General features: G+C 38.2%; 1 protein-coding gene across 1 annotated transcript; it reads left to right on the forward strand.

Moving 5' to 3' along the window:
- The first annotated feature begins 1,227 nt into the window (after positions 1-1,227).
- Positions 1,228-1,977, forward strand: LOC134212733 (uncharacterized). Its single transcript, XM_062690840.1, has 2 exons — positions 1,228-1,469; positions 1,545-1,977. The coding sequence occupies exons 1-2, from the start codon at positions 1,382-1,384 to the stop codon at positions 1,937-1,939; spliced, it is 483 nt and encodes a 160-aa protein (XP_062546824.1). The 5' UTR covers positions 1,228-1,381; the 3' UTR covers positions 1,940-1,977.
- Positions 1,978-14,280: the final 12,303 nt, after the last annotated feature.

A 14,280-nucleotide genomic window follows, 5' to 3' on the forward strand; every position in this document is an offset into this window, starting at 1 on the left:
CAGCGATTCCGTCGAAATCCCTGGAAAATTCCCGTAGGAATTCCTGAAATATTTTTTTAGAATTTAAGGAAGATTTCCTTTGGAATCTAAAAAGAATTTCCTGAAGGATTCCCATTGGATACCCGTTGGAATCCTTGAAGGATTATCGTCAAGATCCCTGAAGAATTCCCGACGAAATCATTGAAGAATTCCAATCGGAATCTCCGAAAAATTCCCGTCAGAATCAGAAGAAGAAATGCTGTCGAAATTTGTCGCATTTCCTCCGGAATCGCTGAAGGATTGCCGTCGGAATCCCTGAAAGAATCTCAGAAGGATTCGTTTCAAAATTCCAGAAGGATTTCTGTCGTAATCTCTGTAGGATTCCTGAAAAACTTCCGGGCAGGGAGATTTTCTTCGGAAATCGTCATACTTATTTTTTTTATCGGGATCAAATTTATTTGAATTCTGGACAGTTTCACCTTAACACACTCGATTAACAAAACAAACTTACTACCCCCAAATGTTTGAAAATTCTTCTGAATAACCCCAGGGAATTCTTTACAAATTTTCTTGTGAACATTCAGAAGAATTGTGCAACTATTTTTGCCTTAGTGATTTAGAAAGTTTTCCCGTTCATGTGTGAAACAATTTCCGGTGGAAATCCAGAAGAATTTGCAAGAAAGTTGGTAAGAAGTTTCTCAGGAAAATTCTAAAGCGCTTCCCCGAGTAAATAAAAAGAAGTCCTAGAAAAAAGAATTTGAGGTAGAAAATCCGAAATAAACTTACGTAGAAATTCTTCAAAAAAAATCCATGTGAAATTTGCCCTTGAAGTGATTATATATCTCTACTGGAATTTTTTTTTCAATATTTTTGCAGTAAGTCTACAGGAAGTTCTTCTAGCTATAACTTCCAAGGGACATTCAAGAGAATTTTCGGAGAAATTTGAAAAATGTACATGAAAGTTTAAAATCATTTTCCGTTTAATAACTGAAGTATAATTTCAGTATAGCAGGCCAACTGGTCGTTCAACCCCTCCCATCACTACAAACGACACCTACAAAGATGACCTACATGTGGTGCTATTGATTTTAAGTATTCCTAATAAATCAATTTTTTTGAATCAAATCGGACTGATGACGTTCAGTTAATTTTCATATCAATTATGCTGAATGCAGCTTGTTATTCAAACTATTATGGCTGACCGGCTTTTTGCCCCGATCGAAAACGTGCTTTCAACTTCGCCGTCGTTGTTTTCGCTGCGATCCACCTCGTTCTGATTTACCCCGGCGATGTTGTGCTGACCGAAGCATAACAACCGCGGGTGGCTTGTACCAACGGAAGTTCGTGCTCTGTCCACGCAAGCCCACCGCACCATTTCAATTTCAATAAGCGATCAATCAACATGTCGCGTGGAAATACGGCGATCGTCGTCACTGCCTTCCTGTGCCTTGGGTGGCTCCAGATCCAGACCAGTGCCAAGGACTACAACTGTAAGTAACTGTAAGCTTTGAATGGGAACCCGTTTCGATTTCCATTTGTTCAAAACCATATCCTCCACGTTGCAGTCATCTTCGACCCGAAGGAGCTGGAGTGCACGGGCAATGTGTCGTACGACAACGTGGCGCTGACGGCGTATCGAGCCCGGCCGAACAGTGAAGACAAGCGGGACTACACGGACTTGAAGTACCAGACGTTGTACACGCTGCAAGCATATCTGGACGATCGGGCACCGTACGTAACGGTCGGAATGGATCCGAACTTGAAGATCCCGTACGGGACGCCGGTGTGCATTCCGGAGCTAAATTTACATTTTCGGCGCCAAATCAAGCTGCAGGTGAGAGACACCGATGACGATCTGATCGGCGGTGGCTACCGTCATGTGGATATCTGCGTTCGCACGCAGGCGGACAGTTTTGATGACTTTGTGAATATGTTGGATGCGACATTGGTGTTCTTGTGATAGTTGCTAGTGATGAGCAAGTGTTTTGTGAGTTTCAAATAAAGTTATTCTGTAAGAGATTTTTTTTGAGAGTGGCAATTTTGTGGAAAGAAATTTCATATATAGAAATGAATTTTAAGAGTGAATTTTAATAAGCAAACTAGTTCTTCACTATATATAGAAATGAGAATATTACGTTCCGTTCCACTTATCTTGGTGCTGTAAAGATTGGAATAAATCGAATCATACGTAACGTTTAGAACAGTATAATGAAAGCGAGGAAAATGGTGTTTACTTTTCAGAACGTCCAAAATAAACGGCAACTCCTTTAGAGTTTTGTTCAAAAAAAAATCCAGGGATTCCAACGGGAATTATTTTAAGAGCTTAAATTTTTTTTTCTTGATTTAAAATTCAAATCAATCCAAATTCAAATTAATTTCAAATCAAATCGAAACCCAATTCATATCCAACCCAATTCAAATCCAATCCAAATTCATTTAGAATCCAATCCAAATCTAATTTAAGACCAATCCAAATTCAAACCAGAACCAATCCGGATTCAATACAAATCCAATCCAAACTCATTTCATATCCAATCCCAAATCAAAGTAAAATCAAATTAAAAGATCACCCAGATCCAATTTAAATCCAATCTCCAATCCAAATAAAGTCCACATAAAATACGGATCCAATTAAAATTTAATCCATATCCAGTCCGAATCCAATCCAAATATAATCCAAATCCAGTCCAAATCCAAATCCAATCCAAATCCAATCCAAATCCAATCCAAATCCAACACAAATCCAATCCAAATCCAATCCAAATCCAATCCAAATCCAATCCAAATCCAATCCAAATCCAATCCAAATCCAATCCAAATCCAATCCAAATCCAATCCAAATCCAATCCAAACCAATCCAAACCAATCCAAACCAATCCAAACCAATCCAAACCAATCCAAATCTAATCAAACCAATCCGAACCAACCAAACCAATTCAAACCAACCAAACCAATCCAAACCAATCCAAACCAATCCAAATCCAATCAAAACCAACAAAAACCAATCCAAACCAATCCAAACCAATCGAAACCAATCGAAACCAATCCAAACCAATCCAAATCAAACCAAACCAATCCAAATCAATCCAAACCAACCAAACCAATCCAAACCAATCCAAACCAATCCAAATGTAATCCAAATGTAATCCAAACGCAATCCAAACCAATTCAAACCAATCCAAATGCAAGAAAATACAACCAAACCAACCAAACCAACACAACCAATCCAAACCAATCCAAATTAAACCAAACCAATCCAAACCAATCGAAACCAATCCTAATCCAATCCAAACCAACACAAACCAATCCAAACCAATCCAAACCAATCCAAATCAAACCAAACCAATCCAAACCAATCCAAACCAATCCAAACCAACCAAACCAATCCAAACACAATCCAAATCACATCCAACCAATCCAAATCTAATCAAACCGAATCCAATCCAAACCAATCCAAACCAATCCAAACCAATCCAAACCAATCCAAACCAATCCAAACCAATCAAAATCTAACAAAATCCAATCCAAACCAACCAAACCAATCCAAACCAATCCAAACCAATCCAAACCAATCCAAATTAAACCAAACCAATCCAAACCAATCCAAATCTAATCAAACCAATCCGAATCAAACCAAACCAATTCAAACCAACCAAACCAATCCAAACCAATCCAAACCAATCCAAACCAATTCAAACCAATCCAAACCAACTGAAACCATTCCAAACCAATCCAAACCAATCCAAATCAAACCAAACCAATCCAAACCAATCCAAACCAAACCAAACCAATCCAAATGTAATCCAAATGCAATCCAAACCAATTCAAACCAATTCAAACCAATCCAAATGTAAGAAAACCAACCAAACCAATCCAAACCAACACAAACCAATCCAAACCAATCCAAATCAAACCAAATCAAACCAAACCAAACCAATCCAAATTAAACCAAACCAATCCAAACCAACTAAACCAATCCAAACCAATCCCAATCAAAACCAATCCAAACCAAACCAATCCAAATCGAATCCAAACCGAATTCAAACCAATCCAAACCAATCCAAATCAAACCAAACCAATCCAAACCAACCAAACCAATCCAATCCAAACCAATCCAAACCAATCCAAACCAATCCAAACCAATCCAAACCAATCCAAACCAATCCAAACCAATCCAAACCAATCCAAACCCAACCAAACCAATCCAAACCAATCAAACCCAATCCAAACCAATCCAAACCAATTCAAATTCAATCCAAATCCCATCAAAATCCAACCCAAACCAATCCAAACCAATCCAAACCAATCAGAATCTAATCCAAACCATTCCAACCAAATCTAATCCAAACCAAACACAATCCAACCAATCCAAATTGAATCTAAACCAACCAAACCAATTCAAACCAATCCAAACCAATCCAACCAAATCCAAACCAATCCAAACCAATCCAAACCAAACCTAACCAAACCAATCCAAACCAATCCAAACCAATCCAAACCAATCCAAACCAATCCCAACCAAACCAAACCAATCCAAACCAAACCAACACAAACCAGATCCAACCAATCCAAATCGAATCCAAATCGAATCCAAACCAATCCAAACCAATCCAAACCAATCCAAACCAAACCAAACCAATCCAAACCAATCCAATCCAAACCAATCCAAACCAATCCAAACCAATCCAAACCCAAATCCAAACCAATCCAAACCAATCAAACCCAACACAACCAATCCAAACCAATCCAAACCAATCCAAACCCATCCAAACCAACCCAAACCAATCCAAACCAATCCAAACCAATCAGAATCTAATCCAAACCATTCCAAACCAAACCAATCCAAACCAAACACAATCCAAACCAATCCAAATTGAATCCAAATACAATCCAAACCAATCCAAACCAATCCAAACCAATCCAAACCAATCCAAACCAATCCAAACCAATCCAAACCAATCCAAACCAATCCAATCCAAACCAACCAAACCAATCCAAACCAATCCAAACCAAATCTAATCCAAACCAAACACAATCCAAACCAATCCAAACTGAATCCAAACCAATCCAAACCAATCCAAACCAATCCAAACCAATCCAAACCAACCAAACCAATCCAAACCAACCAAACCAACCAATCCAAACCAACCAAACCAATCCAAACCAATCCAAACCAATCCAAACCAATCCAAACCAAACCAATCCAAACCAACACAATCCAACCAATCCGAATTGAACCAAACCAATCCAAACCAATCCAAACCAACCAAACCAATCCAAACCAACCAAACCAATCCAAACCAATCCAAACCAATCCAAACCAATCCAAACCAACCAAACCAATCCAAACCAACCAAACCAATCCAAACCAATCCAAACCAATCCAAACCAATCCAAACCAATCCAAACCAACCAAACCAACCCAAACCAATCCAAACCAATCTAAACCAATCCAACCCAATCCAAACCATTCCAAACCAATCCAAACCAACCAAACCAATCCAACCAACCCAAACCAATCCAAACCAACCAAACCAATCCAACCATTCCAAACCAATCCAAACCAATCCAAACCAATCCAAACCAACCAACCAATTCAAACCAATCCAAACCAGATCCAACCAATCCAAATCGAATCCAAACCAACCAAACCAATCCAAATCCAGATCCAAACCAATCCAAATCGAACCAAACCAATCCAAACCAAACCAAATCGAATCCAAACCGAACCAAACCAATCCAAAATCCAAACCAATCCAAACCAAACCAAACCAATCCAAACCAATCCAAACCAATCCAAACCAACCAAACCAATCCAAACACAATCCAAACCAACCAAACCAATCCAAACCAATCCAAACCAATCCAAATCCAATCCAAACCAATCCAAACCAATCCAAACCAATCCAAACCAATCCAAACCAATCCAAACCAATCCAAACCAACCAAACCAATCCAAACCAATCCAAACCAATCCAAACGCAATCCAAACCAATCCAAACCAATCCAAACCAATCCAAACCAATCCAAACCAATCCAAACACAATCCAAACCAATCCAAACGCAATCCAAACCAATCCAAACCAACCAAACCAATCCAAACCAATCCAAATTAAACCAAACCAATCCAAACCAATCCAAACCAAATAAAAACCAACCAAACGCAATCCCAACCAATCCAAACCAATCCAAACCAATCCAAACCAATCCAAACACAATCCAAACCAATCCAAACCAATCCAAATGCAACCAAACCAACCAAACCAATCCAAACCAATCCAAACCAATCCAAATCAAACCAAACCAAACCAATCCAAACCAAACCAATCCAAACCAGATCCAAACCAATCCAAATCGAACCAAATCCAATCCAAACCAATCCAAACCAATCCAAACCAGATCCAAACCAATCCAAATCGAATCCAAACCAATCCAAACCAACCAAACCGAATCCAAATCGAACCAAACCAATCCAACCAAACCAATCCAAAGCCAAATCCAAACCAAACCAAACCAAACCAAACCAAACCAATCCAAACCAATCCAAACCAATCCAAATCCAATCCAAACCAATCCAAACCAATCCAAACCAACCAAACCAATCCAAACCAATCCAAACCAATCCAAACCAATCCAAACCAATCCAAACCAATCCAAACCAATCCAAACCAATCCAAACCAATCCAAACCATTACAACCAACCAATATAAACCAATCCAAACCAATCCAAACCAATTCAAACCATTACAAACCAACATAAACCAATCCAAACCAATCCAGATCCAATCCAAACCAATCCAAACCAATCCAAACCAATCCAAACCAATCCAAAACCAATCCAAACCCAAACCAAACCCAAACCAAACTCAATCCAAACCAAAACGCAATCCAATCCAAACCAATCCAAACCAATCCAATCCAAACCAATCCAAACCAATCCAAACCAATCCAAACCAATCCAAACCAATCCAAACCAATCCAAACCAATCCAAACCAATCCAAACCAATCCAAACCAATCCAAACCAATCCAAACCAATCCCAATCCAATCCCAATCCAATCCAAACCAATCCAAACCAATCCAAACCAACCAAAACCAACCAAACCAATCAAACCAATCCAACCCATCCAAACCAATCAGAACCAACCAAACCAATTCAAACGCAAACCAAACCAATCCAAACCAATTTAAACCAACCAAACCAATCCAAACCAATCCAAACCAATCCAAACCAACCAAACCAATCCAAACCAACCAAACCAATCCAAACCAATCCAAACCAATCCAAACCAATCCAAACCAATCCAAACCAATCCAAACCAATCCAAACCAATCCAAACCAATCCAAACCAATCCAAACCAATCCAAACCAATCCAAACCAATCCAAACCAACCAAACCAATCCAAACCAATCCAACCAATCCAAACCAATCCAAACCAATCCAAACCAATCCAAACCAATCCAACCAATCCAAATCTAATCCATTCCAAACCAATCCAAACCAATCCAAATCCAAACCAAACCCATCCAAACCAAATCTCATCCAAACCAACCAAACCAAACCAATCCAAATCATCCAAATCCAACCAAAAATACAATCCAAACCAATCCAAACCAATCCAATCCAAACCAATCCAAACCAATCCAAACCAATCCATACCAATCCAAACCAATCCAAACCAATCCAACCAATCCAAACCAATCCAAACCAACCAACCAACCAATCCAAACCAATCCAACCAATCCAAACCAATCCAAACCAATCCAAACCAATCCAAACCAATCCAAACCAATCCAACCAATCCAAACGCAATCCAAACGCAATCAAAACCAATCCAAACCAATCCAAATCAAACCCAATCCATACCAATCCATACCAATCCAAACCAATCCAAACCAAACCAATCCAAACCAGATCCAACCAAACCAAACCGAATCCAAACCAACCAAACCAATCCAAACCAGATCCAAACCAATCCAAACCGAATCCAAACCAATCCAAACCAAACCAAACCGAATCCAAACCGAATCCAAACCAATCCAAAACCAAACCAATCCAAACCAAACCAAACCAATCCAAACCAATCCAAACCAACCAACCAAACCAATCCAAACCAATCCAAACCAATCCAAACCAATCCAAACCAATCCAAACCAATCCAAACCAATCCAAACCAATCCAAACCAATCCAAACCAATCCAAACCAATCCAAACCAATCCAAACCAACCAAACCAATCCAAACCAACCAAACCAATCCAAACCAATCCAAACCAACCAAACCAATCCAAACCAATCCAAACCAATCCAAACCAATCCAAACCAACCAAACCAATCCAAACCAATCCAAACCAACCAAACCAATCCAAACCAATCCAAACCAATCCAAACCAATCCAAACCAATCCAAACCAATCCAAACCAATCCAAACGCAATCCAAACCAATCCAAACCAATCCAAACCAATCCAAACACAACCAAACACAATCCAAACCAATCCAAACGCAATCCAAACCAATCCAAACCAACCAAACCAATCCAAACCAATCCAAATTAAACCAAACCAATCCAAACCAATCCAAACACAATCCAAACCAATCCAAACCAATCCAAACCAACCAAACGAATCCAAACCGAACCAAACCAATCCAAACCAACCAAACCAATCCAAACCAAACCAAACCAATCCAATCCAAACCAATCCAAACCAATCCAAACCAATCCAAACCAACCAAACCAATCCAAACCAACCAAACCAATCCAAACCAATCCAAACCAACCAAACCAATCCAAACCAATCCAAACCAATCCAAACCAATCCAATCCAACCAACCAATTAAAACCAACCAAACCAATCCAAACCAATCCAAACCACCCAAACCACCCAAACACAATCCAAACCAATCCAAACCAATCCAAACCAATCCAAACCAATCCAAACATAATCCAAACCAATCCAAACCAATCCAAAATGCAATCCAAACCAATCCAAACCAATCCAAACCAATCCAAATCCAAACCAATCCAAACCAATCCAAACCAACCAAACCAATCCAAACCAGATCCAACCAATCCAAATCGAATCCAAATCGAATCCAAACCAACCAAACCAATCTAAATCCAGATCCAACCAATCCAAATCGAATCCAAACCAATCCAAACCAAACCAAATCGAATCCAAACCGAATCCAAATCCAATCCAAACCAAACCAACCAAACCAAACCAATCCAAACCAATCCAAACCAACCAAACCAATCCAAACCAATCCAATCCAAACCAATCCAAACCAATCCAAACCAACCAAACCAAACCAATCCAATCCAATCCAAATCCAATCCAAATCCAATCCAAATCCAATCCAAATCCAATCCAAATCCAATCCAAATCCAATCCAAATCCAATCCAAATCCAATCCAAATCCAATTCAAAACCAATACAAATCCAATATAAATCCAATCCAAATCCAATCCAGATCCAATCCAAATCCAATCCAAATCCAATCCAAATCCAATCCAAATCCAATTCAAATCCAATCCAAACCCAAATCCAAACCCAAATCCAAACTCAATCCAAATCCAAATCCAATCCAATCCAAATCCAATCCAAATCCAATCCAAATCCAATCCAAATCCAATCCAAATCCAATCCAAATCCAATCCAAATCCAATCCAAATCCAATCCAAATCCAATCCAAATCCAATCCAAATCCAATCCCAATCCAATCCAAATCCAATCCAAATCCAATCCAAATCCAATCCAAATCCAATCCAAATCCAATCCAAATCCAATCCAAATCCAATCCAATCCAAATCCAATCCAAATTCAATCCAAATCCAATCAGAATCCAATTCAAATCCAATTCAAATGCAAACCAAATCCAATTCAAATCCAATCCAAATCCAATTCAAATCCAATCCAAATTCAATCCAAATCCAATCCAAATCCAATCCAAATCCAATCCATATCCAAATCCAAATCCAAATCCAACCAAACAAAAACCAATCCAAATCCAATCCAAATCCAATCCAAATCTAATCCAAATTCAATCCAAATCCAATCCAAACCAAACCAAACCAATCCAAACCAACCAAACCAACCAAACCAACCAAACCAATCCAAACCAACGCACATCCAAACCAACCAACACAATTAAACCAACCAAACCAAACCAATCCAAACCAATCCAAACCAATCCAAACCAACCAAACCAATCCTAATCCAATCCAAACCAATCCAAACCAATCCAAACCAATCCAAACCAATCCAAACCAACCAAACCAATCCAAACCAATCCAAACCAATCCAAACCAATCCAAACCAATCCAACCAATCCAAATCAAACCAAATCAAACCAAACCAACCAAACCAATCCAAACCAACCAAACCAATCCAAACCAACCAATCCAAATCCAATCCATTCCAAATCCAATCCAAATCCAATCCAAATCCCATCTAAATCCCATCCAAATCCAAATCCCATCCAAATCCAATCCAAATCCAATGCAAATCCAATCCAAATCTTATCCAAATCCAATCCAAATAAAATCCAATTCAATCCAAATCCAATCCAAATCCAATCCAAATCCAATCCAAATCCAATCCAAATCCAATCCAAACACAATCCAAACCAACCAAACCAATCCAAACCAATCCAAACCAATCCAAACACAATCCAAACCAATCCAAACCAATCCAAACCAATCCAAACCAATCCAAACCAATCCAAACACAACCAAACCAATCCAAACCAATCCAAACCAATCAAACCAACCAATCCAAACCAACCAAACCAATCCAAACACAACCAATCCAAACCAATCCAAACCAATCCAAACCATCCAAACCAATCCAAACCAATCCAAACCAATCCAAACCAATCCAACCAATCCAAACCAATCCAAACCAATCCAAACCAATCCAAACCAATCCAAACCAATCCAAACCAATCCAAACCAATCCAAACCAATCCAAACCAATCCAAACCAATCCAAACCAATCCAAACCAATCCAAACCAATCCAAACCAATCCAAACCAACCAATCCAAACCAATCCAAACCAATCCAAACCAACCAAACCAATCCAAACCAAACCAATCCAAACCAATCCAAACCAATCCAAATCCAATCCAAATCAATCCAAATCCAATCCAAATCCAATCCAAATCCAATCCAAATCCAATCCAAATTCAATCCAAATCTAATCCATTCCAAATCCAATCCAAATCCAATCCAAATCTCATCTAAATCCCATCCAAATCCAAATCTCATCCAAATCCATTCCAAATCCAAATCTCATCCAAATCCAATCCAAATCTTATCCAAATCCATTCCAAATACAATCCAAATGCAATCCAAATCCAATCCAATCCAAATCCAATCCAAATTCCATCCAAATCCAATCCAAATACAATCTAAATCCAATCCAAATCCAATCCAAATTCAATCCAAATCCAATCCAAATACAATCTAAATCCAATCCAAATCCAATCCAAATTCAATCCAAATCCAATCCAAATCCAATCCAAATACAATCCAAATCCAATCCAAATCCAATCAAAATCCAATCCTATCCAAATCCAATTCAAATCCAATCCAAATACAATTCAATCCAAATCCAATCCAATCCAAATCCAATCCAAATTCAATCCAAATACAATCTAAATCCAATCCAATTCAAATCCAATCCAAATTTAATCCAAATCCAATCCATATCCAATCCAAATCCAATCCAAATCCAATCTAAATCCAATCCAAATCCAATCTAAATCCAATCCAAATCCAATCCAATTCAATCCAATCCAAATACAATCCAAATCCAATCCAAATACAATCCAAATCCAGTCCAATCCAAATCCAATCCAATCCAAATCTAAATCCAATCCAAATCCAATCCAATCCAAATCCAATTCAAATCTAATCCAAATCCAATCCAAATGCAATCCAACTCCAATCCAAATCCAATCCAAATCCAATCCAACCCAATCAAAACCAATCCAAACCAATCCAAACCAATCCAAATACAATCCAAACCAATTCAAACACAATCCAAACCAATCTAAACCAATCCAAATCTAATCAAAATCCAATCCAAACCAATCCAAACCAATCCAACCAATCCAAACCAATCCAAACCAATCCAAACACAATCCAAACCAATTCAAATACAATCCAACCCAATCCAAACCAATCCAAACCAATCCAAACCAATCCAAATACAATCCAAACCAATTCAAACACAATCCAAACCAATCTAAACCAATCCAAACCAATCTAAACCAATTCAAATCTAATCAAACCAATCCAAACCAATCCAACCAATCCAAATACAATCCAAACCAATTCAAATACAATCCAAACCAATCTAAACCAATCCAAATCTAATCAAAACCAATCCAAACCAATCCAAACACAATCCAAACCAATCCAAATACAATCCAAACACAATTCAAATCCAATTCAAACACAATCCAACCCAATCCAACCAATCCAACACAATCCAACCAATCTAAACCAATTCAAATCTAATCAAATCCAATCCAAATGCAATCAAATCCAATCCAAATCCAATCCAAATCCAATCCAAATCCAATCCAAATCCAATCCAAATCCAATCCAAATCCGACCAAATCCAATCCAATCCAAATCCAATCCAATCCAAGGGTCGTTTGGCCGAATGCCATTTGGCTGAATGCCGTTTGGCCGAATAGTTGAAATACGAATAGTTTACGGAAATATAATGAAGGAAGAAAAAGAGAGGAAGTAGAAAGAAGAGGGAAGAAGAAATGAGAAAGGAGAAAGACGGAAAAAGGAAGAAGGAACAAGGAAGAAGGAAGAAAGAAGAAGGAAGATGTAAGAAGGAAGAAGGAAGAAGGAAGAAGAAAAAAGGAAGAAGGAAAAAGGAAGAAGAAAGAAAGAAGAAATAAGAAGGAAGAAGGAAGATGGAAGAAGGACGAAGGAAGAAGGAAGAAAGAAGAAAGAAGGAAGAAGGAAGAAAAAAAGGAAAAATGAAGAATAAAGAAAAAGAAGAAAGAAGGAATAAGGAAGCAAAAAAAAGGAATAAGGAAGAAGAAGGAAGCAAGAAGGAAGCAAGAAGGAAGAAAGAAGAAAGAAAACGGAAGTAGGAAGAAGGAAGAAAAAAGAAGGAAAAAGAAAAAAAAAGAAGAAGGAAGTAGGAAGAAGGAGAAGGAATAAAGAAGAACGAAGAAGGAAGAAGAAAGCAGGAAGAAAGAAGGAGGAAGAAGAAAGAAAAAAGAACGAAGAAGGAAGAAGAAAAAAGGATGAAAGAAGAAGGAAGAAGGAAGAAAGAAGAAGGAAGAAGGAAGAAGAATGAAGAAAGAAGGAATAAGGAAGAAGAAAGAAGGAAGAAGAAAGAAGGAGTAAGGAAGAAGGAAGAAAGAGGAAGGAAGAAAGGAGAAGGAAAAAGGAAGAAGGAAAAAAGAGGGAAGAAGGAAGAAAGAAGAAAAAAGGAAGAAAGAATAAGTAAGAAGAAAGAAAAAAATAAGGAAGAAGGAAGAAGGAGAAAGAAAGAAGGAAGAAGAATGATGGAAGAAGAAAAAAAGTAGAAGGAAGAAGGAAGACAGAAGAAGAAGAAGGAAGAAAAAAGAAGGAAGAAGAATAAAGGAAGAAAAAGAGAGGAAGGAGAAGGAAGATAAAAGACAGAAAAAAGAAGAAGGAAGAAAGAAGAAGGAAGAAGAACGATGGAAGAAGGATGAAGGAAGAAGGACGAAGGATGAAGGACGGAGGAAGAAGTTCTTTGTTCTCAATTCTCAGTTAACTATTCTTTTTTCACTTTTCACTTCTCATTTTCTACTTCTCATTATTCACTATTCACTACTTGTTATCTGAGGTGAAATTTCTCAACTTTTCGGGTAAACGGCATTCGGCCAAATGGCCTGACACCCATATTCATATCGAATCCAAATCCAATACTAATCGATTTCCAAATCCAATCCAAATCTAAACCAAATTCAATACTCATCCACACCAAATCCATTCCAATCCAATCCAAATCCAAAACAAATCTAATTCAAATCCAATTTCAATCTAAAGAAATGAACAACTAATGAATCCTATCTAAAGTCAATCAAACAGTAAGACTGAGAGATTCGCAATTGCTGTGCACAACGACGGTTATGACTGATTCTGTTTTTTCGGAAGAACCAATCTAAATCCCTACGGTAATTCAGATCACAGTCGAACATCCACACAAATTCGCCTTCAAGTCAAAGTTTAAGACGTGGCGAAGGCCGCCAAAACGGCCTTATCTAGTTACCCTTAGTTGAGTTTGATATTTGGGAATCA

This window comes from Armigeres subalbatus, chromosome 1, assembly GCF_024139115.2.
Source record: "Armigeres subalbatus isolate Guangzhou_Male chromosome 1, GZ_Asu_2, whole genome shotgun sequence".
Taxonomy (NCBI): domain Eukaryota; kingdom Metazoa; phylum Arthropoda; class Insecta; order Diptera; family Culicidae; genus Armigeres; species Armigeres subalbatus.

Bases quoted from the DNA above. Each gene is read 5' to 3' on its own strand.
- LOC134212733 (XM_062690840.1), top strand. From the start codon at position 1,382: ATGTCGCGTGGAAATACGGCGATCGTCGTCACTGCCTTCCTGTGCCTT. The intron at 1,470-1,544 runs GTAAGTAACTGT...TCCACGTTGCAG, and splicing joins CAGTGCCAAGGACTACAACT to TCATCTTCGACCCGAAGGAG.